Source organism: Rhinoraja longicauda, chromosome 9 (genome assembly GCF_053455715.1).
Source record: "Rhinoraja longicauda isolate Sanriku21f chromosome 9, sRhiLon1.1, whole genome shotgun sequence".
In the NCBI taxonomy this organism is placed as follows: domain Eukaryota; kingdom Metazoa; phylum Chordata; class Chondrichthyes; order Rajiformes; family Arhynchobatidae; genus Rhinoraja; species Rhinoraja longicauda.
In genome coordinates this window covers 58747083-58773911 of record NC_135961.1, presented here as the reverse complement: position 1 = coordinate 58773911, position 26829 = coordinate 58747083, and the positions used below count along the sequence as shown (strand labels likewise).

The following is a 26829-nucleotide window of genomic DNA, read 5'->3' as shown; positions in this document are numbered from 1 at the left end:
CACACACATCACTCTCATACTCTCTATTCACTCTCTCTCTCTCTCTCTCACACTTACATCCTCACTCGCACTCACACTCTCACTCACACTCTCACAAACACATTCTCACTCTCTCTCCAACACACACTTCTCTCACACATACACATCCTCATTCACACATTCTCACTCATTCACACACTCACACACACACTCTGTCACACACACTCACTATATCTCACACTCACTCTCTCTCACATTCACTCTCTCACTCACATTTACTCTCTCACTCACACACACACTCAGTCTCACACTCACTATACTCACACTCTCTCTCTCACTCACATTCACTCTCTCACTCACACTCACTGGTATGTACATTGTATACATTGTATTCTCTCTCTCTCTCTCACTCTCTCACACGCAGGGCGGAGCGCGCAGCCGAGTCCGGGCCCCGCCCACGCCGCCCTGCGCCTGACGTCAGCACGCAGATGTGGGTGCGGGGAGGGGGAGGGGCAGCGGCAGCGGGCGGGCCTGATGGCGGCGAGTTCCGTGTTTACACCCGAGAGGACGGCGAGCAGAGCGCGGTGTCACTGAGCGAGAGGGCAACGTCGACAGAAGCGGGGCGGGGGGAAGAGGGAGAGAGGAGGAGGGAAAAGAAAGGAGAGAGAGAGAGAGAGAGATGCATTTGGCGGTTTGAGAACGGCTTTCCTCCCGGGCAGAATTAAATCAAGGAAGGCGCAAGGAAGGGGCGGCAGGCGGGCGGCGAGGACAGCGAGGACGGCGAGGACGACGGGCGCTCGTGTGTTGGCCGCCCGCGGAACGGGATGTTTTCCAGAAAGCCTCATGGAGACGTCAAGAAATCTACACAGAAAGTTCTGGACCCAAAGAAGGACGTGCTGACCCGCCTCAAGCACCTGAGGGCTCTGCTAGGTGAGTGAGTGAGGGAGGGAGCGGACACCTGCAGTTGCCATGGATGCCCCTGGGTGGGACTGACAACCATGGTGATTTCAATGCAACCTTCACTCCCTCCTTCCTTCTCCCTTCCCCCCCTTCTCTTCCTCACCCCCCTCTTCCTCTCCCCCCCCCACCTCTCCCTCCTCACCTCTCCCTCCCCCTCTCTCTTCCTCACCCCCCTCTTCCTCTCCCCCCCCACCTCTCCCTCCTCACCTCTCCCTCCCCCTCTCTCTTCCTCACCCCCCTCTTCCTCTCCCCCCCCCACCTCTCCCTCCTCGCCTCTCCCTCCCCCTCTCTCTTCCTCACCCCCCTCTTCCTCACCCCTCTCTTCTTCCCCCCCCCCTCCTCTCCCCTCTCCTCTTCCTTCCTCGCCCCCTCTCTCCCTCCCCTCTCTCTCTCCTCTCCCCCCTTTCTTCCTCTCCCCCCCTCTCTTCCTCCCCCTCTCCTCTCCCCTTCCTTCCTCCCCCCCCTCTCTTCCTCCCCCGCTCTCTTCAATCCCCTTCTCTTCCTCCCCTCTCTCCCTCCCCCCCCCCCCTCTCTCTCCCCCCCTCTTTCTCCCTCTCCCCCCCCCTCTCACCTGACCCCGGTTGAAAAGGGCATCCGAATACCGTTTGGACTTCCTGTCAAAAAATTAATCAGCAAAGTGACTTTGAATGCTGTTCCATCACCACCCCCAGGAATAATTAAAGCCGCCACTCATTATATCTTTTTCTAGTGCATTAAATAAAGAAACATCGTGGGTGCTTGTTTGCTGATGTAATTTGTTGGTGTGTGCTTGCCCATGGCTCCAAACGTTCCATGGCTTTGATGCGAACTCGGGATCATAGTTGCTGAGTAAAACATATTAAAGTGCTGGAGTAACTCAACGGAGCAGTTAACATCTCTAGAAGACATGGGCAGGCGACCTATCGGGTCTAGACCTTTCTTCAGACTTACTGAAACTTACCTTGTTTTGAAACATGAATTGATTGATTGATTTGTGCAGTTGTGAAGCTCACTATTGCAATGGAAAACTAAACAAGTTTTTGTACATTTTGTGCAGTTCGTTGTGGCTTTCTTACAAGGTAGGAAATTAATTGGGCAAAACACAAAGTGCTGGAGGAACTCAGCGAGTCAGGCAGCATCTGTGGAGGAAATAGACAGACAATGTTTTGGGTCTGAAAAGGTTCCTGACTGAAAATGTCACCTATCGATTCCCTCCCCAGATGCTGCCTGACCTGGAGTTCTTCCAAGGCTGTGTGTTTGTGGGAGATTAATGTCTGATGAAAGAATGGGTCGACTGGGCTTGTATTTGCTGGAATTTAGATGGATGAGAGGGGATTTTATAGAAACATATAAAATTCTGAAAGGATTGGACTGGCTAGATGCAGGAAAAATGTTGCCGATGTGGGGGGAGTCCAGAACCAGGGGTCACAGTTTAAGAATAAGTGGTTGGCCATTTAGGACGGAGATGCAGAAAAACATTTCACCCATAGAGTTGTGAATCTGTGGACATATTTGCCACAGAAGGCAGTGGAGGCCAATTCACTGGATGTTTTCAAGAGAGAGTTAGATTTAGCTCTGAGGGCTAAAGGAATCGAGGGATATGGGGGAAAAAGCAGGGACCAGTACTGATTTTAGATAATCAACTATGATCATATTGAATGGTGGTGCTGGCTCAAAGAGCTCACTGCACCTATTTTTCTATGTTTCTAAAGGAACTAGGCCATGAATGAATGAATACGTTTATTGGCCAAGTATGTACACATACAAGGAATGCGCCTTGGTGCTCCGCTCGCAAGTAACAACACGAACATACAGTAAACAATTAAGAATAAAACATTAAGAATACAACATTATGGTTTAAACATGTGAGTGAAATAAACCAGAGCAAAAAGAGACTACAGACTTTTGGTTATTGAGTAGAGCTACTACTCGTGGGGAAAAAAGCTGTTTTTATGTCTGGCTGTGGCTGCTTTGACAGTCCAGAGTCGCCTTCCAGAAGGAAGTGCTTCGAAGAGTTTGTGGCCAGGGTGAGAGGGGTCAGAGATGATGTTGCCCGCTCGTCAATGGGGGAAGGTTGCAGCCAACAACCTTCTCGGCCGATCGAACGATTCGTTGCAGCCTCCGGATGTCGTGCTTGGTGGCTGAGCCAAACCAGACCATGATGGAGAAGGTGAGGACAGACTCTACAATGGCAGTATAGAATTGGACCATCATTGCCTGTGGCAGGTTGTGTTTCCTCAGCTGCTGCAGACAGTACATCCTCTGTTGGGCCTTTTTGACTGTGGAGTTGATGGTGCCCCCCCCTTCCCTCCCCCCATCCCACCCCCCCCCCCCCCCCCATTTAAGGTCCTTGGAGATGATGGTTCCAAGGAACTTAAATGACTCCACAGATGTGACTGTGCTGTTGTTGATGGTGAGTGGGGGGAGGGGAGGGGAGGGGAGGGGGAGCTCTCCTAAAGTCTACAATCAGTTCCACTGTCTTAAGAGCATTGAACTCCAGGTTGTTGCGATGGCACCAGGACGCCAGCTGTGTCACTTCCTGTCTGTAGGCAGATTCCTCCTCATCAGTCCATTCAGGGTTGTGTCATCCTCAAACGTGAGATGTTTGACTGAGGAATCTGTGGAGGTGCAGTCGTGGTGTAGAGAGAGGGGAGAGGGGAGAGTATGCAGCCTTGCGGAGCTCCTATGCTGAGGGTCTGTGGGTCCGAGATGTGCTTTCCCAGCCTCATGCTGCTTCCTGTCTGTCAGGAAGTTGATGATCCACTGACAGAGGGGTTCAGGCACAGTTAGTTGGGAGAGTTTGGAGTGTAGTAGCTCTAGCACAATGGTGCTAAATGCAGAGCTGAAGTCCTCAAACAAAATCCTGGAATAGGTCCATTGTGCTCTAGGTGCTGGAGGATGAACTGCGTCATCCACCAATCTATTGGCCCTGTATGCAAACTGCAGAGGGTCCACCAGGGGGTTTGTGATGTTTTTCAGCTGGGCCAGCACAAGTCTTTCAAAGGTCTTCATGACTACAGAGGTCAGTGCGACAGGCCTGTAGTCATTATGACCAGTAGTCATTAAGACCAGTCATCCTTGTCTTTTTGGGTACAGGGACAATAGTGGAGACTTTGAAGCAGGCAGGGACAGTACTGGTTTGTAGGGACTGGTTGTAAATGTCTGTAGACCGGTGCCAGTTGTTCGGCACACAGCTTGAGGGTAGAGGGGGGAAACATTGTCCAGTCCTGGAGATTTCCGGCTTTTCTCTCTACTGAGAATTTCTATTGTTGGAGATGGAGAAGTGGCCAGACTGATGTTGGGCAGCAAGGAGGGGGTGGCTAGTGGACGAGGGCCCAGTCTTTGCAGACTGGGGTCTGGCTGTATGTGGGTGTGAAGTGGTGATTGCCGAGGGGTGGGTGGGGAAGGGTCCAGTGTTTGCAGAACAGAGTCAGGATGCGAGTAGGTGTGAAGTGGTGATGGGGAGGAGGGGGGTTCCTAGGGTTTACTTTTCTGTTTCTCAAACATAAGTTGACGATTGTCCAAGGTGCGGTCTCACTAGGGCCCTGCTCATACCTACTCACATCTTTTAGCTGTTTTCCTCTTGAAGCTGGTGATTTCTTGCAAGCCCTTCCAAACTGAAGAAGAGTAGCTGAGAACTTGCTCCTCCGCGTACCTTTCCTTGGCAACTCTGATTTCTCTTCTCAGCTTGTACTTGGCTTGCCTGGAGAGGTCTGCATCCCCGCTTCTGAAGGCCTCATCTGGTCCTGAAGCTGTCCGAGTTTTGCTGTGAACCAGGGCTTGTCGTCGTTGAACCAGATCCGGGTCTTAGTGGGAATGCAGCTGCCCTCGCAAAAGCTGACATAGGATGTCACAGCGTCTGTATACACAGTGAGGTTTGTGGTGGTACTTCCCTGAACACATTCCAATCAGTACAGTCAAAGCAGGACTGTAGTTTTTCAATGCTCTCACTTGACCACCTTTTCGTTGTTCTGACCACAGGCGTAGCAGATTTTAGTTTCTACCTGTAGGTCGGAATAAGGTGAACTAAACAATGATCAGAGCAACCCAGAGCCAATAGATAATAGGTGCAGGAGTAGGCCATTCAGCCCTTCGAGCCAGCACCGCCATTCAATGTGATCCTGGCTGATTATCCACAATCAGTATTCCATTCCTGCCCTCTCCCCATACCCCCTAACTATCATTAAGACCTCTATCTACCTCTCTCTTGAAAGCATTCATAGAATTGGCCTCCACTGCCTTCTGAGGCAGACAATTCCACAGATTTACAACTGAGTGAAAACGTTTTTCCTCATCTCCATTCTAAATGGCCTACCCTTTATTCTTGAATTGTGGCCCCTGGTTCTATCATCATATATATACAGCCGGAAACAGGCCTTTTCGGCCCTCCAAGTCCGTACCGCCCAGCGATCCCCGTACATTAACACTATCCTACACCCACTAGGGACAATTTTTACATTTACCCAGCCAATTAACCTACATACCTGTACGTCTTTGGAGTTCTGGACTGCCCCAACATTGTTTCCTGCCTCAAGTGTGTCCAATCCCTTAATAATCTTATATGTTTCAATAAGATCCCCTCTCATCCTTCTAAATTCCAGTGTATACAAATCCAGTCGCTCCAGTCTTTCAACAAAAGACAGTCCCGCCATTCCGGGAATTAACCTAGTGAACCTACGCTGCATTCCCTCAATAGCAAGAATGTCCTTCCTCAAATTTGGAGATCAAAACTGCACACAGTACTCCAGGTGTGGTCTCACTAGGGCCCTGTACAACTGCAGAAGGATCTCTTTGTTCCTATACTCAACTCCTCTTGTCATGAAGGCCAACATGCCGTTAGCTTTCTTCACTACCTGCTGTACCTGCATGCTTACTTTCAGTGACTGATGAACAAGGACACCCAGATCTCTTTGTACTTCCCCTTTTCCTAACTTGACACCATTCAGATAATAATCTGCCTTCCTGTTCTTACCACCAAAATAGATAACCTCGCATTTATCCACATTAAACTGCATCTGCCATGCATCTGCCCACTCACACAACCTGTCCAAGTCACCCTGCATTCTCATAGCATCCTGCTCACAGTTCACACTGCCGCCCAGCTTTGTGTCATCTGCAAATTTGCTAATGTTGCTTTTAATCCCTTCATCTAAGTCATTAATGTATATTGTAAATAATATATATTGTACCCCACGAGTCACTGCCTGCCATTCTGAAAGGGACCTGTTAATCTCTACTCTTTGTTTCCTGTCTGCCAACCAATTTTCTATCCATGTCAGTACCCTAGCCCCAATACCATGTGCTCTAATTTTACCCACTAATCTCCTGTGTAGGACCTTATCAAAGGCGTTCTGAAATTCAGGTACACTACATCCACTGGCTCTCCCTTGTCCATTTTCCTAGTTACATCCTCAAAAAATTCCAGAAGATTAGTCAAGCATGATTTCCCCATCGTAAATCCATGCTGACTCGGAACGATCCTGTTACTGCTATCCAAATGTTTTGCAATTTCTTCTTTTATAATTGACTCCAGCATCTTCCCCACCACTGATGTCAGGCTAACTGGTCTATAATTTCCTGTTTTCTCTCGCCCCACCTTTCTTTAAAAGTGGGATAACATTAGCTACCCTCCAATCCACAGGAACTGATCCTGAATATATCAGACATTGGAAAATGATCACCAATGTGTCCACGATTTCCAGAGCCACTTCCTTAAGTGCCCTGGGATGCAGACCATCAGGCCCTGAGGATTTATCAGTCCCATCAGTCTACCCAACACCATTTCCTGACTAATGTGAATTTCCTTCAGTTCCTCCGTCACCCTAGGACCTTTGTCCACTAGTACATCTGGGAGATTGTTTGTGTCTTCCTTAGTGAAGACAGATCCAAAGTACCTGTTCAACTTGTCTGCCATTTCCTTGCTCCCCATAATAAATTCACCTGCTTCTGTCTTCAAGGGATCCCCTTAACTAGTCTTAACTATTTTTTTCCTCTTCACATACCTAAAGAAGCTTTTACTATCCTTTTGTTCTTGACTAGCTTACCTTCATACCTCATCTTTTCTCCCTGTATTGCCTTTTTAGTTATCTTCTGTTGCTCTTTAAAAGAGTCCCAATCCTCTAGCTTCCCGCTCATCTTTGCTATGTTATACTTCTCTTTTATTTTTATACTGTCCTTGACTTCCCTTGTCAGCCACGGTCGAATCTTATTCCCTTTAGAATCTTTCTTCCTCTTTGGAATGAACGGATCCTGCATCTTCTGGATTATTCCCAGAAATACCTGCCATTGTTCCACCGTCTTCCCTGCTAGGGTCTCTTTCCAGTCAACTCTGGCCAGCTCCTCCCTCACGCTTCCATAGTCCCCCTTGCTCAACTGCAATACTGACACTTCTGATTTTCCCTTCTCCCTCTCAAATTGTAGATTAAAACTTATCATATTATGATCACTACCTCCTAATGGCTCTTTAACCTCGAGTTCCCTTATCAAATCCGGTTTATTACACAACACTAAATCCAGAATTGCCTTCTCCCTGGTAGACTCCAGTACAAGCTGTTCTAAGAATCCATCTCGGAGGCACTCCACAAACTCCCTTTCCTGGGGTCCATTACCAAGCTGGTTTTCCCAGTCTACCTGCATGTTGAAATCTCCCATAACCACTGTAGCATTACCTTTGCGACATGCCAATATTAACTCTTGATTCAACTTGCACCCTATATCCAGGGTACTGTTTGGAGGCCTGTAGATAACTCCCATTAGGGTCTTTTTACCTGTACAATTCCTCCGTTCTGTCCATACTGATTCTACATCTCCTGATTCTATGTCACCCCTTGCAAGGGACTGAATATCATTCCTTACCAACAGAGCGACCCCACCCCCTCTGCTCACCTGTCTGTCTTTTTAATAGGTCGTATACCCCTGAATATTCAGCTCCCATCCCTGGTCCTCTTGCAGCCATGTCTCTGTAATTCCCACAGCCATACATTCATATTCCCAATCTCCCTGTTCCTGCCCTCACTAGCACGAGGTACAGGAAGCAGTCCAGAGATAACCACCCTAGAAGTCTTGCTTTTCAGTTCTCTTCCTAACTCTCTAAAGTCATTTTGCAGAACCTCCTTGCTCTTCCTACCGACGCCGTTCATGCCCACGTACACAACTACTTCTGGCTGTTCACCTTCCCCCTCGAGGATGTTCTGAAGTCAGTCTGTAACATCTTTAACCCTGGCACCAGGGAGGCAACAGACCATCCTCAAGTCTCGCCTGCCGCCACAGAATCTCCTGTCTGCACCTCGGACTATGGAGTCACCCACAACTGTGGCTCTGCCCGATGTCGGTCTCCCCGGCTGAGTCTCATTGCCAGGCTTGGAGCCTCCGACCTGTCTGCCGCTCAGACTGGAAGCGTCTTCTGCCCCGACGACTCCCAAGAGGGTGTACCTATTTTCATTAGGCACAGCCACCAACCAGGGTCGCCTGCTCTCCACGTTTACTCTCTTTTCTCCCAGTCACCCACCTTCGCCTCTTCCTGCATCCTTAGCGTGACAACCTCAGTGTAGGTCCTGTCCAGGAAACTCTCGTTTTCCCAGATGGCCCTGAGGTCATCCAGCTGCTTCTCCAGTTCCCCAATATGTTCATTCAGGATCTGCACCTGGACATAATTCCTGCAGGTGTAGTTTCCAGAAGCTCCATTGGTATCCCTGATTGCCCACATCCTGAAGGAAACACACTGCACCAATTTGCCTGCCATTTCTTCAGTGGACAAAAAAAAAATCACGTTTCAAATCAGGTGTAGCCACCTCGCCAAAGACTCTCAAGCCAAAGACTCGCACTTTGCTCACAAGGCACTTTGCTTACCTCAACAATGCCGCTCCCCTTGAGCAAGCATTGCTTATATTAGCTGTTAAATTGACTAATTGGCCAATTTACCGATCTTGTCATTTAATTGCTCAGCCAATCCCTGCACTCACTCCTAACCTGCCTTCCTCTGATGAGCTTGAATGTATGTGCTTCTCCCGACCTTCACTGAAAGACTTCAAACTGTTTGTAAACCTACTTTGCCTGTGACTCACCAAGTCCAGCCAACGGTCGCTCTCGCTGCTGCTTCTCCTGACCTTCACTGAAAGACTTCAAACTTGCCGCCCGGGGAACAGAGCGATATGCGTTCTTGATTGAAGTGTAACAGTGATCAAGTGTTCTCTCCCCTCTGGTGGGGCAGGTGACATGAAGTCTGTACTTTGGGAGCTCACAACTGAGGTTGGCCTTGTTAAAGTCCCCCAAAACAATGACCATGGAGGTCACTCTCTACCCTGAATACCTGGTCAGCGAGTTGCGATTGCGCCTCACGTACGCAGGCTTGGGGGGATGTAAACTCCAGCGAGAATAATGCCATGATCATGGTGAATGGCGGTGCTGGCTCGAAGGGCCGAATGGCCTACTCCTGTACCTATTGTCTATTGTCATATTAGATTATTGAACACAATGCTTAGCCTTGTGACTTGAAATAAACTTTGTTAGTTTTCTGTCTTTTCTATCTGATGAAGTCTGTTTCTGCATCATTCCCTCGTTCTAGATTCTAACCATGAAGAATCTAGTCAGCTTGAATTTGCACATACCATGCTCAGAAAGTCTACTGTTTCTCTGTCAAATGCCCATAACAACCTTGGAGTGTGAGTAGTCCATTCAGCCACAGAAGCCTGCTTTGCTATTTAATGATCATGGCTGATCTGATTGCTGACTACCTATGGTATTCCTTTCTACCTATGGTGATGTTTCCTCTCCTTGCTTATCAAACATATACCTACTTCTGCCTTGAACATATTAAAGGGCTTTGTTTAATTATGAAAACCTTCTACCTTATCATCTTTAATTGGAGGCCGCTTATTTGTAAACAGTTTTTTCTTCTTCGAGGTTCTTGCACATGTAAAAACACCCTCTCTACAACAATCCGCTCAACATCTTTGAAGTTCAGTCGAGCCCTCAACTCCAGATCGTCCAACCTTTTTTCATAAGCCAACTTTCTTATTCCAGATGTCAGTCTCTGAAACCTCTGATTTATTTCCAATGCATTCATGTCTTAATAGGACACCAGAACTGCTCACAGTTCTTGCCATTCTCCTAACTAACTCAAGTATAACCTTGCTGCATTTTATTTTCAATTCTCCTAACAATGAATGAAATTCTGTGAGAATTTTTAATCACATGCTTATGTGAATCATGCCATTGGATACCCAGAACCCTCTGCAAGTTTCTCACCATTTAGATAATAGGCTTTTCTATTTTTCCTACCACAGCGACAATTTCACATTTTGCATGTTATACTTCATTGTCCACTCGCTCACAGTTTCTAGAACCTTTCATCTTTTTCACGTTTTACTTTCCTTTTGTATCACCAGCAAACTAAGCAGCCGAGTCTTTTGTTGCCTTCGACCAAATCATTTCTAAATTGTGACTAGTCGAGGCCCTGACACTGATCTCTTGGTACATTGATCGTTACATTCTGCCAATTGAGAAAATACTCCAATACCTGCTGTTTCCTTGTAGCCAGCCAGCCTATTAAGAATTGCGATATGTTGTCTCCTACACTGAGTTTCTATTTTCTACACTAACCTTTAATGCGGCAACTATCTTTTTTTTAATGGAAATCTATGGAAAGTACATCTATTGCTTTCATAAGTTCTAGGAGCAGAATTAGGCCATTCGTCCCATCAAGTCTACTCCGCCATTCAGTCATGGGTGATCTACAGTGCCCTCCATAACGTTGGGACAAAGACCCATCATTTATTTATTTGCCTCTATACTCCACAATTTGAGATTCGTAATAGAAAAAAATCACGTGGTTAAAGTGCATATTGTCAGATTTTAATAAAGGCCATTTTTATACATTTTGGGTTCACCATGTAGAAATTACAGCTGTGTTTATACATGGTTCCCCCAATTTCAGGGCACCATAATGTTTGGGACACATGGCTTCACAGGTCTTTGTAATTGCTCAGGTGTGTTTAATTGCCTCCTTAATACAGATTTAAGAGAGCTCTCGGCACCTAGTCTTTCCTCCAGTCTTTCCATCACCTTTGGAAACTTTTATTGCTGTTTATTAACACAAGGACCAAAGTTGTGCCAATGAAAGTCAAAGAAGCCATTATGAGATTGAAAAACAAGAATAAAACTGTTAGAGACATCAGCCAAACCGTAGGTTTGCCAAAATCAACTGTTTGGAACATCATTCAGAAGAAAGAGAGCACTGGTGAGCTTACTAATCGCAAAGGGACTGGCAGGCCAAGGAAGACCTCCACAGCTGCCAACAGAAGATTTCTCTCTATAATAAAGAAAAATCCCCAAACACTTGTCCGACAGATCCGAGACACTCCTCAGAGGTCCGGTGTGGATTTATCAATGACCACTGTCCGTAGAAGACTTAATGAACAGAAATACAGAGGCTACACTGCAAGATGCAAACCACTGGTTTAGCAGCAAAAATAGGATGGCCAGGTTACAGTTTGCCAAGACGTATGTAAAAGAGCAACCACAGTTCTGGAAAAAGGTCGTGGACAGATGAGATGAAGATTAACTTGTATCAGAGTGATGGCAAGAGCAAAGTATAGAGGAGAGAAGGAACTGCCCAAGATCCAAAGCATACCACCTCATCTGTGAAACATGGTGGTGGGGGTGTTATGGCCTGGGCATGTATGGCTGCTGAAGGAACTGGCTCACTTATCTTCATTGATGATACAACTGCTGATGGTAGTAGCATAATGAATTCTGAAGTGTATAGACACATCCAATTTGCTCAAGTTCAAACAAATGCCTCAAAACTCATTGGTCAATGATTCATTCTACAGCAACAAAAGAGTTTTTCAAAGCTAAAAAATGGTCAGTTCTTGAGTGGCCAAGTCAATCACCTGATCTGAACCCAGTTGAGCATGCCTTTTATATGCTGAAGAGGAAACTGAAGGGGACTAGCCCCCAAAACAAGCATAAGTTAAAGATGGCTGCAATACAGGCATGGCAGAGCATCATCAAAGAAGACACCCAGCAACTGGTGATGTCCATGAATCACAGACTTCAAGCAGTCATTGCATGCAAAGTATATGCAACAAAATACTAAACATGACTACTTTCATTTACATGACATTGCTGTGTCCCAAACATTATGGGTGCCCTGAAATGGGGGGACTATGTATAAACACAGCTGTAATTTCTACATGGTGAAACCAAAATGTATAAAAATGGCCTTTATTAAAATCTGACAATGTGCACTTTAACCACATGTAATTTATTTATATTACAAATCTCAAATTATGGAATACAGAGGCAAATGAATAAATGATGGGTTTTTGTCCCAAACATTATGGAGAGCACTGTATCTTTCCCTCTCAACCCCATTCTCCTGCCTTCACCCCATAACCTTTTGATACCCTTACTAATCAAGAATCTGTCAATCTCCACCTTAAATTTTGATTTATCCACAAAACTTTCATTTTATCCACACAAAAAGTCACTCGCTGTTAATGTGGGGCAAATGACTGATTTCCATGCTAACTAAGAGTAAAGGGATCTAATGGAATGAGTTACAATGCCATTTCAGCTTGAATGCTACTACTTGACCTCTCTGCAAAATGGTCAGTAGTGAGACATACGTGTATATAAAAATTGAGTTTAACACTATTCAGATTCATACACTGGACTTCTGGCAGCACCTCTGTAGTGGTCAAATGCTTACAATCAAAGATAACAAAGCATGCAGCAAAGGAATATTTGTTTTGATGGAGCATATTAATTTTCATAGACTTGGGCAAGAATGTGGCAGGAAGGTAATGAAATTCTTGTGAGTTCAGTACAATTTCCTGCAGCATGAACTTTAGAACTAACAAGAAAACATGTTAGTAGCTATACTGTTGTGTAATGAGCCTGATTTCAGCCGGCTGTCCATGTTTTGCGAACAATGGCCAAATAATGATCATTGTACAATTTAATCTGGCTTTGAACAGAAGAAATGGGGAAACTCAAAGAAACTGATGTTGAATGAAATGGGCAAAGGAAAATAATAAAGAAATTAACGGAACCGAATTGGCAAATCTGAAATTTGCATTCCAGGAAGTGAATAGAATATTATATTTCCCATAGTCAGTCTCCCGCAATCTATAACAACTGGAGCTGAAGCATTGCTGGCCCTAAAATTATCATAAAACTAGGGTACTAAACCTGGTGTAAAAAGAAAAAAAAAACAAATGCATCACCAGATGCACCTAAAGGTAAGGTGGCAACCGGTGAAGCTGCAACACATATTGAACAGCCGCTTAATAGAAGTAGTGTGCTACGAACAAGATAAAATGATCCCGTAACAAATTGATCTAGTACACAATCTTGCCGTATCGGGCAGTAAAAAGATGTTGATGAATTAAACACCTAATGACGGAAGGGGCTCCTTGAACATAAGGTCATAAGTGATAGGAGTAGAATTAGGCCATTCGGCCCATCAAGTCTACTCTGCCATTCAATCATGACTGATCTTTCTCTCCCTCCAAACCCCATTCTCCTGCCTTCTCCCCATAATCTTTGACACCTGTACTAATCAAGAATCTATCTATCTCTGCCGTAAAAATGTCCACTGATGGCCTGCACAGCTTTCTGTGGCAAACAATTCTACAGTTTCACCACCCTCTTGACTAAAGAATTTCTCCTCAACTCCTTCCTAAAAGAACGTCCTTTAATTCTGAGGCTGACTTCTAGTCCTAGACTCTCCCACTAGTGGAAACATCCTCTCCACATCCACTCTATCCAAGCCTTTCACTATTCTGTATGTTTCAATGAGGTCCCCCCCTCGTCCTTCTAAACTCCAGCGAGTACATCTTGAACCAAGTTGCTGGGGCCAGGCTATGAGCGCAAAAGTGGACTTTCATTTGTCTTAGTCCGGAGGGCTCAGTAAAAATAAAAAAAAACAATCTTGACAACTTCCTGAGGTCTGTACTGTCAAAGGCTTGATCAAAAGGTAATTTAATTTAATCTTTGTGAAATGGATGAGTGTACTGTGTCTTCTTCTTGCGTTTGAGGCAACAGAAGTTATGAAGCTGCTGTCTCTGTTTGTTGTCGTTCGCCTGACTGAGGTCAGTTGACAGGGCTCACAACGGGGAGGTCGACAACATGAGCCCCAGTGTACTGTGTAATGTAGTGATTGTGGACCCTGCGACATTTCCATGAAAGAAAATGGTGTTGTATAACTATCTATATTTCTATCCAAATTATGACATTAGTTTCCCAATCATCGTGATAGTGGTAAATCATCCAACCACGTCCTTTCCACAAAGAGTAGGACTAATCCATATTGGGTAACCTCTGCCATGTTAGTCTCCTGTCAATTACCAGCAAAATGTTTGGAGGTACTGTGGACTGTGCATTTAAATGGGGCTTACTCTGAAATAACCTGCCCACTGATTGCTCAGTTTTTGTTTTGAGTTGGACTCTTTCACAATAACCCAAACTTGGATAAAGGAGCTGAAATATAGGGATGAGATGATACATTATGATAGACATTTTTTTGTTAAGTGTGTTTTAGCGTATTTTGCAAATAAAGGTCACCTCATCCAGATGGAGTTTTTGTGTACATGTGATGCACCTTCCCAGAAATTCATTAGCAGGTCCTCTGTTTAGATAGAGCTCTTAAGGATAGCGGAGTCAGGGGGTATGGGGAGAAGGCAGGAACGGGGTACTGATTGAGAATGATTAGCCATGATCACATTGAATAGTGGTGCTGGCTCGAAGGGCCGAATGGCCTACTCCTTTGTCTATTGTCTATTGTTTGTAAGACTTGTATGCGCATGGATGGTCCCAGCCAAGCCATTGGATGGTCCCAGCCAAGCCATTGGATGGTCCCAGCCAAGCCATTGGATGCCACTTGCTCAAAATTATTTTGTGCACTTCCCATGAACAATGTGGTTCTCTCATCAACACAAGCTGATGTGGTGTGTTAAGATAGAAACATAGAAAATAAATGCAGGAGTAGGCCATTCGGCCCTTCGAGCTAGCATCGCCATTCAATATGATTATGGCTGATCATTCAAAATCAGTACCCTGTTCCTGCTTTGTCCCCATATCCCTTGATATTCACTCAGAGAGTTGAAAATCTGTGGATTTCTCTGCCTCAGAAGGCAGTGGAGGCCCATTCTCTGGATGCTTTCAAGAGAGAGTTAGATAGAGCTCTTAATGATAGCAGATTCAGAGGGTATGGGGAGAGGGCAGGAACGGGGTACTGATTGTGAATGATCTGCCATGATCACATTGAATGGCGGTGCTGGCTCGAAGGGCCGAATGGCCTACTCCTGTACCTATTGTCTATTATTGATTCAGTTAGCCCTAAGAATTATATCTAACTCTCTCTTGAATACATCACCTTTGGGATTAGATGTGGAGGACCAAATTTATATTCTGGTACTCCAGAGTCTTTTGTCATATCGGTAGTTCCCCCTTTATGTGTGTAATATTCACTTAAAACAGCATGCTCCTTCTCCTCTTGCAGTTGTTCCATTGTCATTAGAGCTCTGAATTTAGTGTCCTTTTAATTTACCACCATGATCCAACAACTGTTGTTTTGATTCTGGGGACATTTGTACACCTCACCGTTTTAATACCTGATTCTTCCCCAACCTAACTCAGCCATTGTGTTTGCCTATGCAAGGTGATTCTGTTCTTTTTTTTTGCGATGTAGATGTAGCTGTCAAATCCAGCATGTATTGCTCATCCCTAAAGGTCCTCTGCACAGAATAGCTTGGTTGGCCATTTCAGTGTCAACCGCATAGTTGTAGGATGGAATTGCATGGGCTGGATCTGATAATAGCATATCTCATTTCTGAAGGATAAGGGTGAAGCACATTGATATTTATATGTATCGGGGCATTTTATTATCGTCGTAACTAAGACATGATCCATTTTTTCCATTATCGGATCATTTAACAAAATTTTAAAATCCACAATTAACATGGCTCTATTTTGTTAATCCAGGATTAATAGTCCAGCGTTTTAGCCAGAGCACTTTCATCATAACCCCTTTGCACAATGGTTTGGTCTCTTAAGTGTGTAGGAAGGAACTGCAGATGCTGGTTTACACCAAAGATAGACACTAAATGCTGGAGTAACTCAGCTGAACAGGCAGCATCTCTGGAGAGAAAGGGTGATGTTTCAGGTCGAGGCCTTCAGCCTTTTGAAATGGTTGTGCTTGTCTACCTTGCACAAAGCTGAAGCGCAGCCGTGGGACTGAACATCGCCCGGTGCGGCTCGGCCACGGGACTTAGCTGCGCAAGGCTTGGCCGCGGGGCCTTCCATCGCCCGGCTCGGCCGCGAGACGTTTCAGCGCCCGGTGCGACTCGGCCGCGGGGACTGTGCGGGTTGGTCGGGGACGAGCTGTCTGTCCGTGGGCGTGGGGAAGAGAGTGGAAGTTTTGTTGCCTCCATCACAGTGAGGGGGTGTTTGGGGTCACTGTGATGGACGTTTGTGTTGGGGTTATGTGTCTTGTGTTCTTTTTTGTATGACTGCTATGTAGTTTCGTTCGGTACCTTGGTATCGAATGACAAATAAAGTGTTATACTGTTATGTTAACATTTCTCTTTGGGTATAGAAAAAGATTAGTCTGTGGAATGCTTTCTGCATTCAGAACTGGCTTTTCCTTTGGATTGTTGATTATTGGAAATTCAGACATAATCTCTGGGATTGAGTCAATATTTGCAGTGTTTATAAAGTAAACTTTGAAATCTATTGAAAGTATATGAAACATTGACAAAAGTATGTTTTGTATTTGGAGTGTTCAGAAAACCAAATATAGGCGACCCCTGTGTTATGGGTATATCAGGTGACAGAAATTCATCCATGCTGAATTCACAAATCAATACAAACAAAATTTGAGCCAAGGAACAGAATTTGCTCTCATGGAAATTAAGTAGAAAGATAAATAAATAAAGTCCCTATCTCTCCCCCCCCCCCCCCCTCGGTAATGCAGGTCTCACCTGCAATCTTTTTATATACTGAATTGTTAGAAATACGGAATAGTTAATTTGAGTTACAAAGTGGCAGTGTGTTTGCAAAAGTGTCAAAATTACTCGACATTTGACTGTTTTTAATAGCCTATTTCTTTGATATTGGAGGGATAGAGGTGTCGTGTCGTACAGTGAATATTTGCCAGTCTTTTTGAAAATTTTCAAAGTTAAATTAATCTTATTAAGTGAGGCAGCTGCCACATAAATGCACTAGTGAATGGAGACCTTGATCACGTACTTCCACGTTTATTGCCCATATAATTAATTATGGAAACTAATGTGGTTACTTCTGGTTATGTCAAAGAACCTAAACATCTAATCGGTATTGTTTGAAGAATAAGCTGTCGCTGTTTTCTCAGATTTTTATCCTTTTTGAAGAATACATTAAGCATTTTGCCAATATATTTTCTCGATGGACATTTTGCTGAAGTGCTGTCTGACTAGGTTTAATAATGCCATATTAATGAGTGGTATGTGTTTTTAATTTCATGCAACATTTAGAAAACAATGGGTAACAACCTGCATATTTTTGGAGTTGATTATGTTACCTCTTTGCAAGAAATGGAACAATCCATTTAGAGCAACTACAGGTAGTTCTGCAAAACGTCAAATTGGATATAATACAATTGATGAATTAGGGAATACTTTTTGTATTATGAAGGCTGAATTAGTTAAAATGCAATGTTTAAAGGGAACTGGTGAATTAATTAATAGTAGGTTTGAAAATTGACAAGCAAAAACGAAAGCTGTCTTGGGGATGGGGGGGGGGGGGGGGGGGGGGGGGAAGAGTCTAGAGAAAAGAGACTGTTTCCATGTGAACTCCCCCCACTCCCTCCCCTGCAGTAATTGGACAACATTGTCTCTGAGTAGGAAGGAACTGCAGATGCCTGTTTATACCAAAGATAGACACAAAATGCTGGAGTAACCCAGGGGGACAGGCGGAATCTCTGGAGAGAAGAAATGGGTGATGTTTCGGGTCTAGACCCTTGTTCAGACTGTCTTCAATCTAATGAAGGGTCTCGGCCCGAAATGTCACCCATTCCTTCTCTCCAGAGATTCTGCCTGTCCCGCTGAGTTACTCCCGCATTTTGTGTCTTCTATTGACACTTCCGCAAAGATACACTATAAAACAATGTAACATACAGCCTTCAGTAATTACGGCAGTAACAGAAAAATCTTGTAGCTATTACAAATACCTTTTTTGTTTTTGAAAATCTTGGCAGAGAAATAACTTTATTGTGAGTCTGAAACTCTTTGGAATCAACCCCTTTTTTCCCCCAATGACAATTATTTTTTAAATGTGTTTTCCAATAGCACAAGGTTTCTTAGGAATACAGCAACCACAGCAGAGCTACCTGAGTTGATAGCTTTAAACATTCCTGGGTCAGTTTATCATAGACGCAATAACAAACTCTCTATTCTGGTCAATCAATGTGGCTCATTTCCAAATCTAATGGTTGAACCTTTTAAGGCCTGCTAATGCAGTTGCCTTTTTGTACCTATTTAGGATAAATAGAAGCAAAGCTCTAGTGAAATTAAATAGTACTAGATTGAGATTTTATAAATGTACAGTAAACAAGGGGAGATTTTCACGCCATCATTTGGGTCCTATTACATGAAAAACTGGTGTGACCACGTAGTTATAAAACCTAGATCTCCCTTTTCTCTCCAGCAACTAAAAAAGTTATTATTTTAGTTTTTATATGCAAAAAGGTTTGAGTTTCGAACTGAAGAATTTTATTTCCTGCAGTTTCTTTCGGGATTTTTTTCCTAAGCAATGTGCAAAACTCGATCTCCTCTTAGGAAAGAAGACCGGAGAGGTACAGAGGAGTTAGTTGGAGAGCACTTTGAGACCAGTATTCAGGTGGATGGCAGAGAACAGGACAATTGATAATATACTTTTTTCTAAAATATGAACAAGGTTGATCTCAACCACTAGGCTAGTCAGTTTTTACTCAGTGGAAAACATTTTGTGGAAATGTTTAGAAATAAAAGGAAAGACTTGGCGGTCTTTTGGACAAATGTAGATGGATTAGGGAAAGTCATTAAGTGTTCGAAAAAGTAATTTTTAACTACCTTGAATATTTTGATCAAGGGGTCATTGGAGGAAATGCAGCTGATGTGGTGTACATGGTCTTTTAAAAGACTTTTGATAAAGTGTTGCATGATTGGCTTGTATCAAGAAGGAAGCTAATGGAATAAGGCAACAACGAGCTGAAAAATAAATAGACTTAGTAACATGCAATGTAGTACACGAAGCCCTTGTTAATCACTGATTTACAATCTGCAGTTCTATGTACTTGCAAGCTTGGCCATTTATTATTCAGAGTGTTGGTAAATATAGCCTCTCCTGTGGTATTTGGTGAATGTTGTTTGAGGTGGATTGTATTTATTTCTTATCTTGGGCTTGGAAGTAATAAAATATCAACAGTCAGTAGGTGGTGAGGATTGGAGTTGCGAATATTTGGGGTGTGGGAAGGATGTGTAGCCAGAGCCAGCGTTCCCGTTAGGAATACTGGAGGCCAGGAACGTGGGTAGATTTGGAGCCAGAGTCGGGGTCTGGAGTGTTTACATGCATCATCTTGTTTTGACAAACTGAAATCTACAAGCTGAAACTTGCCTGGAAGTTGTTATATCCATAACAGAGGTTCAACATAATCGTGGCTGATCTACCCCAGGTCTCAACTCTTTCTCTGTGCCAGTTCCCAATGGCACTGAGTTCATAGATCTTTCAAAGATTTATCTGTCTCCTTTATAAATATCTCTCGGGATCCAACCTCCACAACCTTCCAGAATTCCTGCGATTCATCATTTCCTGTAAGACGAAATTCCTCAGCACCTCTTTTAAAACAACTGCTCCTTATCTTGTAGCTATGCCCCTCGTTTTCACATCTCACTTTACTGGACTTTATCTTGCACTAAACGTTATTCCCGTTATCCTGCATCTGTACACTGTGAACAGCATGATTGCAAACATATAGAGTCTTTCGCTGACTGGTTAGCACGTCACAAAACACCTTGGTTCACGTGACAATAAAAAACTAAACTAAAGAAACATTTCAACAAGTCAAAGTTCTTCACGAGGTGAACCTTCGGGAAAATGTCTGGTCTAAATGGTGTACCAGGTCGCATTCTCAAAACCTGTGGAGACTAACTGGTTGACATTTTTGTGGACATCTTCAACCATCCACTTCTGTGGCCCGAGGTCCCAGCCTACCTTAAAAATACGTCCATGGTACCCTAGCTGAAGAAGAGCTCGGTGATTTGCTTCAATGAGGACTGATTGGTGGCACTCTTGTTCATTGTGATGGTGCTTCAAGAGTTTAGTATTGTTGCAAATTAACTCCTGTCTCAGTCATGACCAGAACCCACTTCAGTTCACCTACAGCAACAAAAGATCGACAGCGGATGTGACCTCGATGGGTTTCCACTATGTTGTGGACCACTTGGACACCAGGAACTCGTACACAAGGCAGTTGTTCATCGACTACAGCTTGGCATTCAATGCGATCATTCCTGTCAACTCGGAGTACTGGGGCTCTACTGAGTATGGATTGGTGGCAACACCTCCTCCTCAATGACCATCAACACAGGGGCACCTCAGGACTACATATTTAGTCCCCTGCCTACTCTACTCAAGATTGTGTAACCAGAGTCAAACACTATCTTTAAATTTGCCGACGATGCCACTGTCAATGGCCAAATAATTGATAACAGTGAGACATAGAAGGGAGATCGATAATGTGGTTGAGTGGTGCCAAAATAACAGTTCAGTGTTCAGTAACAACCAATTCAGTGTTAGCAAAACCAAATAGCTGATTGTCGATTTCATAAAGGGAAAGTCAAGGGACTATGCATTTTTCTTTAAAGGTCGGCTGGCGGTGGACAGAGTTAACAGCTTTGAGTTCCTGTGTGTACACATCTCCTATGATTTGTCCTCTGCTCAGGGCAAGGCAATGATGAAGAACTCTCACCAATGCCTCTGCTTCCTCGGACGTCTGAGAAAATTCAGCCTGTTGCCGATTACTCTAAGAAATCTCTTTAGGTTTATGGTGGAGAGCATACTGTACCCTGGTTTAGTCATTCGAATGCTCAAGAATGAATGTAGAACATGATTGGAATTGCCCAGTCCACCATGGGTATTAACGCCCCTCCCATTGAAGAGATCCAGAGGTAGCGCTGCCTCAAGAAGACAGCTAATAACGTCAGAAATCCACACCACCCAGGGCACGCTCTCTTCTCACTGCTACCATCGGGAGAGAGAAACCGGAGCCTGAGAACCATTACTTCTTGGTTCAAGAACAGCTGCTTCCCATACACCATGAGATTCTTGAAACACCGTGCACAATCCTGCCTCAGCACTGAACCACTATGCACTTTACATTACTCTGATTGCTCTATGTACTTTGGCTTTTGCACTATCATAGCCTGGTTTACTTGGAATAACTAATGATTTAATGTTGTTGGTGCATCTCATGTGCCTGTAATGTACTGGAAATAAAACTGTCATTTTTCTGGTTAAAATCCGATGTACATGACAAATAAACACTTAAACACCCATGCCTCTTTAGAATCTTAGATTTTCAATACGATTGTACCTTATTCTTCTAAACTCCAGGAAATTAAGATCTGACTTCTTTAGTCACAAGTACCAGGAATGTTTCTAAAATGGTAAAGAAATAGCAATTGGGGCACTGTGCCAATTTTTAAAGCTTTTCTTTAATTCCTTTAACTTTAGAAATGGTACAAGGAAGTTAAGATTAATTACATAAAATACCAATGAATGAATGAATGAGTTTATTAGCCAAGTATGCATATACAAGGAATGTGCCTTGGTGCTCCGCTCACAAATGACAACACAAACATACACTTAACAATTAAGAATAAAGCATAACCACATCAAAACAATAAGGATACAACATTATGCTGTAAACATGTGGGTGAAAATAAACCAGAGCAAAAAAGAGACTACAGACTGGTTATTGAGTAGAACTATCACTCGTGGGGAAAAAAGCTGTTTTTATGTCTGCCTGTGGCTGCTTTGACAGTCCGAAGTCGCCTTCCAGAGGGAAGTGCTTCAAAGAGTTTGTGGCCAGGGTGAGAGGGGTCAGAGATGATCTTGCCCGCTCGCTTCCTGGCCCTTGCAGTGTACAGTTCGTCAATAGGGGGAAGGTTGCAGCCAACAACCTTCTCAGCTGTGCGAACGATCCGTTGCAGCCTCCGGATGTCGTGCTTGGTGGCTGAGCCAAACCAGACCATGATGGAGAAGGTGAGGATGGACTCAATGATAGCAGTATAGAATTGGACCATCATTGCCTGTGGCAGAGTGTGTTTCTTCAGTTGCCGCAGGAAGTACATCCTCTGTTGGGCCTTTTTGACTGTGGAGTCGATGGTGGCCTCCCATTTAAGGTCCCTGGAGATGATGGTTCCAAGGAACTTAAATGACTCCACAGGTGACTATGATGTTGTTGATGGGGGGAGGGGGATCTCTTCAAAAGTCTACAATTAGTTCCACTGTCTTGAGAGCATTGAGCTCCAGGTTGTTGCGATGGCACCAGGACGCCAGCTGTGTCACTTCCCCTCTGTAGGCAGATTCCTCCCTATCCTGGATCAGTCCAATCAGGGTAGTGTCATCTACAAACTTGAGGAGCATGACAGAGGAGTCTGTGGAGGTGCAGTCGTTGGTGTACAGAGAGTAAAGGAGAGGGGAGAGTACGCAGCCTTGCGGAGCTCCTATGCTGAGGGTCTGTGGGTCCGAGATGTGCTTTCCCATCCTCACATGCTGCTTCCTGTCCGTCAGGAAGTTGATGATCCACTGACAGAGGGGTTCAGACACAGTCAGCTGGGAGAGTTTGTAGTGTAGTAGCCCTGGCACAAAGGTGTTAAAAGCAGAGCTAAAGTCCACAAACAGAATCCTGGCATAGGTGGTTTAGGTGCTGGAGGATGAAGTGCAGGCCTAGGTTGACTGTGTCATTACCGATCTATTGGCCCTGTATGCAAACTGCAGGGGGTCCAGCAGGGGGTTTGTGATGTTTTTCAGCTGGGCCAGCACAAGTCTTTCAAAGGTCTTCATGACTGCAGAGGTAAGTGCGACAGGCCTGTAGTCATTAAGACCAGTGATCGTCTTTTTGGATACAGGGACAATAGTGGAGACCTTGAAGCAGGCAGGGACATTGCAGGTTTGCCGGGATTGTTTGAAAATGTCTGTGTAGATCGGTGCCAGTTGTTCGGCACAGAGCTTGAGGGTAGAGGGGGAAACATTGGCCCACATGTGGAATATTGTCCAATATTTCTCATCACATTTAAAGAAGTGAAGGCCTTATCTCGCAGAAGGGATGTATTTAGGGATGAGCCTCTTTAAGTACAAAGACTGGAGAAACTTGGATAATTCATCCTGAAAAACAGGACTTTGAGAACATATCTGAAAGAGATATTTAAATATTGATGTGTTTAGGCATAGTCAGAATTGATTAGTAGGGAGGATGTTCTTCCTGATGGAAGGTCAGAAACCAGAAGACATAGAAAAAAACAATGAGCGATGAGAGAAAAGAAACTGCAGTGAATACTAAGGATCTGGATTGCACTTCTAGCGAAGTGTGGAGGCAGATTCAAAGAAGCACTGCATTGACACTTGAAGTGTTTTATAGGGAAGAAGGTGGGGAATGAGATTAACTGAAGTGTTTTTGCACAGAGGTTGCACAGTTTATGTAAACGACGTTCTTATACAGATGCTTACAGTTTATGTAAACGATGTTCTTATTCTTCTGGGTATTTATTCACAAAATGTTGGAGTAACTCAGCAGGTCAGGCAGCATTTCAGGAGAGAAGCAATGGGTGACGTTTTGGGTCGAGACCCTTCTTCAGACCCTTGTTCAGTCTGAAGAAGGGTCCCAACCCGAAACGTCACCCATTCCTTCTCTCCTGAGATGCTGCCTGACCTGCTGAGTTACTCCAGCATTTTGTGAATAAATACCTTCGATTTGTACCAGCATCTGCAGTTATTTTCTTACACTTCTTATTTTTCTGTAACATTTCAGTGATTCTTGGCATTAGATCATGTGATAGGAGCAGAATTAGGCCATTCGGCCCCTGATGTCTACTCTGCCATTCAATCATGGTTGATCTATCTCTCCCCCCTAACCCTGTTCTCCTGCCTTCTCCCCATAACCTCTGACGCCATTAGTATTGGCTTGGAGAGTGAGTTTTGGGTTATAAACAGACAGCTGTACTGGATGACACTCCCTGGGATCATTATTGTTCAAACTACTGGTCTCTATTCTTGCAGGGTATTTATTACATTTGACATTTTATACTGCCTTAAGTAAAAGGAATGTACAGATATCTGCGTAATTGTGTTTTTTAAATGTGCATTAGTTGAGGTCCAAAAATATTGTGCACATTCTATATCTTGGTATATTTTGCAGTTTTCTTTTGCTTGACTTTAGTTTTGCTCGGACAGTGCATTGTTATCTAGAATAGGCTGGTGCCTGCAAGGTACGTGCACATTTCAGATTAAAAGTGATATCAGCAAAGAGCACCTGCAGTTGCTTGTGTTCACTAAAAATACAGAGGGCCAACTTAAGCTAGCAATGACCTTGATTAGAGATTGACTGAAAATATTTAACTAGGTGGCATGTGATTTTGAAACTTGCATTGTGGGAACAAGGAAACAGTATTACCTTTTGACTGGCGAACTTACAAAATTACACATTTTCACATTGAGTTGGAAATGTAAAGGAGCATGTACATTATACTGTCATTATTTATGTTAACGTAAATAGAACTCTGGTTGTAATTTGCAAGAGTGAACCAGTAACACCCCTCCCCCCTCCCCCCTCCCCCCTCCCCCCTCCCCCCCCCCCCCCCCCCCCGGCTTTCATGATATAAATGTAAATGTTGTAATGTAACAACTTCATCATGAATACGACATGTTAAAAGTTGTGTTGTCTTAACTGTTTTCTTTCAGTGCAATATTTGACAATGCATCTGCCTAAATTGTTCTGTTGTTGAGTTATTAGGTAATTTATGAGGAAGGAGAAAGGCTGTAAATCTGTTTAAATAATATTTATGATTACAATTGTCAGGTATATTCTACATAAAGTTTTAAATTTGTAGGTCAGTCCAGTGAGTTGATTTTATTTCTACTGCAGGATAAACATGGTCATGTGGAAGCAGGGCCTTTCAGCCCAATACGTCCATGCCGAACATCTAAGTGCCGACCCAAGCTAGTTTATGTCTATTAGTTTAATCCATTTGCCTGCACTTGACCCAAACATGATGCGAAAAATTGCTAGATACCAATGGTTCACATGTTTAATGAAAAGAAAAAGGTTCTGTAATTGATGGGATTTTTGAGTACAACTTAAACTAAATTTGACAATTAGTTTAGGTTCTATTCGTAAATGATGCAAGTAATCAATGGCATAACATTTTTACTTAAGATTTTGCTCTGAGCATTAAATGCACAATTTTGAATCTTTAACAGTGAGCTCTTTATATCTTTAGAATGATTGTGAACTGTAAAGTTGAACTATATTCAATCTTGTCCACTGAAGAATAATAGTTCACCAGCATGGATTTTTTTTGTTGTTATGACACTTTTGGTAGTTATGGGGAAATGGGGGGTGGGAAGAGGAGAGGAGGAGGCAAAAGTAACCTTTAAAACTAGGAAATCTATTCTCGTAAACTAGACTTGCTTGGGATTGACTTAAATAAATTTTACATTTCTATTAAATTAGTCGTTTGTAGGTTGTAATATTAACTGTTAAGAAAACTCTGCCATGCATTTTCAGTTTTGGCACATGAACTGAGCATGTGGTTATTGATTAAGATGCAAAGAATTCAAAAGCACTTGAAAATGAAATCTTTGGAGTTCCCCCAAGGTTTGCTCCTTGCAACCACTCCCTTCCTCATCTGGATGTTGGTCCTAGCAGACCACATATGAAGTCATAGAAATGGGGTCCATAATATAAAATTAAAAATTAAATAATAGAATATTGAACTGGAGAAAGTTTACAGAAAACCATTCGATAGAACATCCTGCTGAAATCCAGAATTGGGTTGCAAGTGCAATATATAATAGGATGGCAGGATCGACACAGTGGCGTAGCAGTAGTGCTACCGCCTTACAGCGCCAGAGACCCGGGTTCAATCCTGGCTACAGGTGCTGTCTGTACGGTGTTTGTACATTCTCCCTGTGAATGTGTGGGTTTGCTCCAGTTTCCACCCACTCTCCAAAGATGTACAGGTTTGTACGTTAATTGGCTTCGGTAAAGTTGTAAATTGTCCCTAGTGTGGACGATAATGCTAGTGTACGGGGTGATCGCTGGTCGGCGTAGACTCGGTGGGCCGAAGGACCTGTTTCCGCGCAGTATCTCTAAAGTCTAAAAAGTAATGGAGTATAATCTTGGAGAAAACCTGTTACAACTACACGGGGTGTTTAGTTCAGTTTAGAGATACACCACCGAGTCTGCGCCGACCAGCAATCCCTGCACACCAACACTATCCTACACGCACTAGGAACAACTTACAATTTTACCAGGCCTATTAACCCACAAACCTGTACGTCTTTGGAATGTGGGAGAAAACCGGAGTACCATGAGAAAACTGACACAGGTTATGGGGAGAACGTACACCTTCAGACAGCACCTGCAGTCAGGATCGAATTCGGGTCTCTACCGCTGTGCCACCATGTTAATGAGACCATATCTTGGTTGCTGCTTCCAGTGTTAGTCATCTTATTTCTGTGGGGAATGTACTTGCATTGAAGATTAGTTATGTTGGGCACATCAATATGCTGAGATGAATTAGAGGTGATCTTATTGAAACCAATGATTCAAAGAAGTCACGATAAGAAAGCTTCCTCTTATTAGGGAATTTAGAATCATTGAGGGAG

At 43.8% G+C, this 26829-nt stretch overlaps 1 protein-coding gene across 3 annotated transcripts in view; it reads left to right on the top strand.

Moving 5' to 3' along the window:
* The first annotated feature begins 599 nt into the window (after positions 1-599).
* ralgapa2 (Ral GTPase activating protein catalytic subunit alpha 2) overlaps positions 600-26829 on the top strand; it is a 330072-nt gene continuing 303842 nt past the window's right edge. For all 3 annotated transcript variants that reach the window (XM_078405597.1, XM_078405596.1, XM_078405594.1), the window contains exon 1: positions 600-909. In XM_078405597.1, the coding sequence (XP_078261723.1) occupies positions 804-909 (106 nt within the window). In that variant the 5' untranslated portion in view covers positions 600-803. The remainder of the gene's footprint in view (positions 910-26829) is intronic.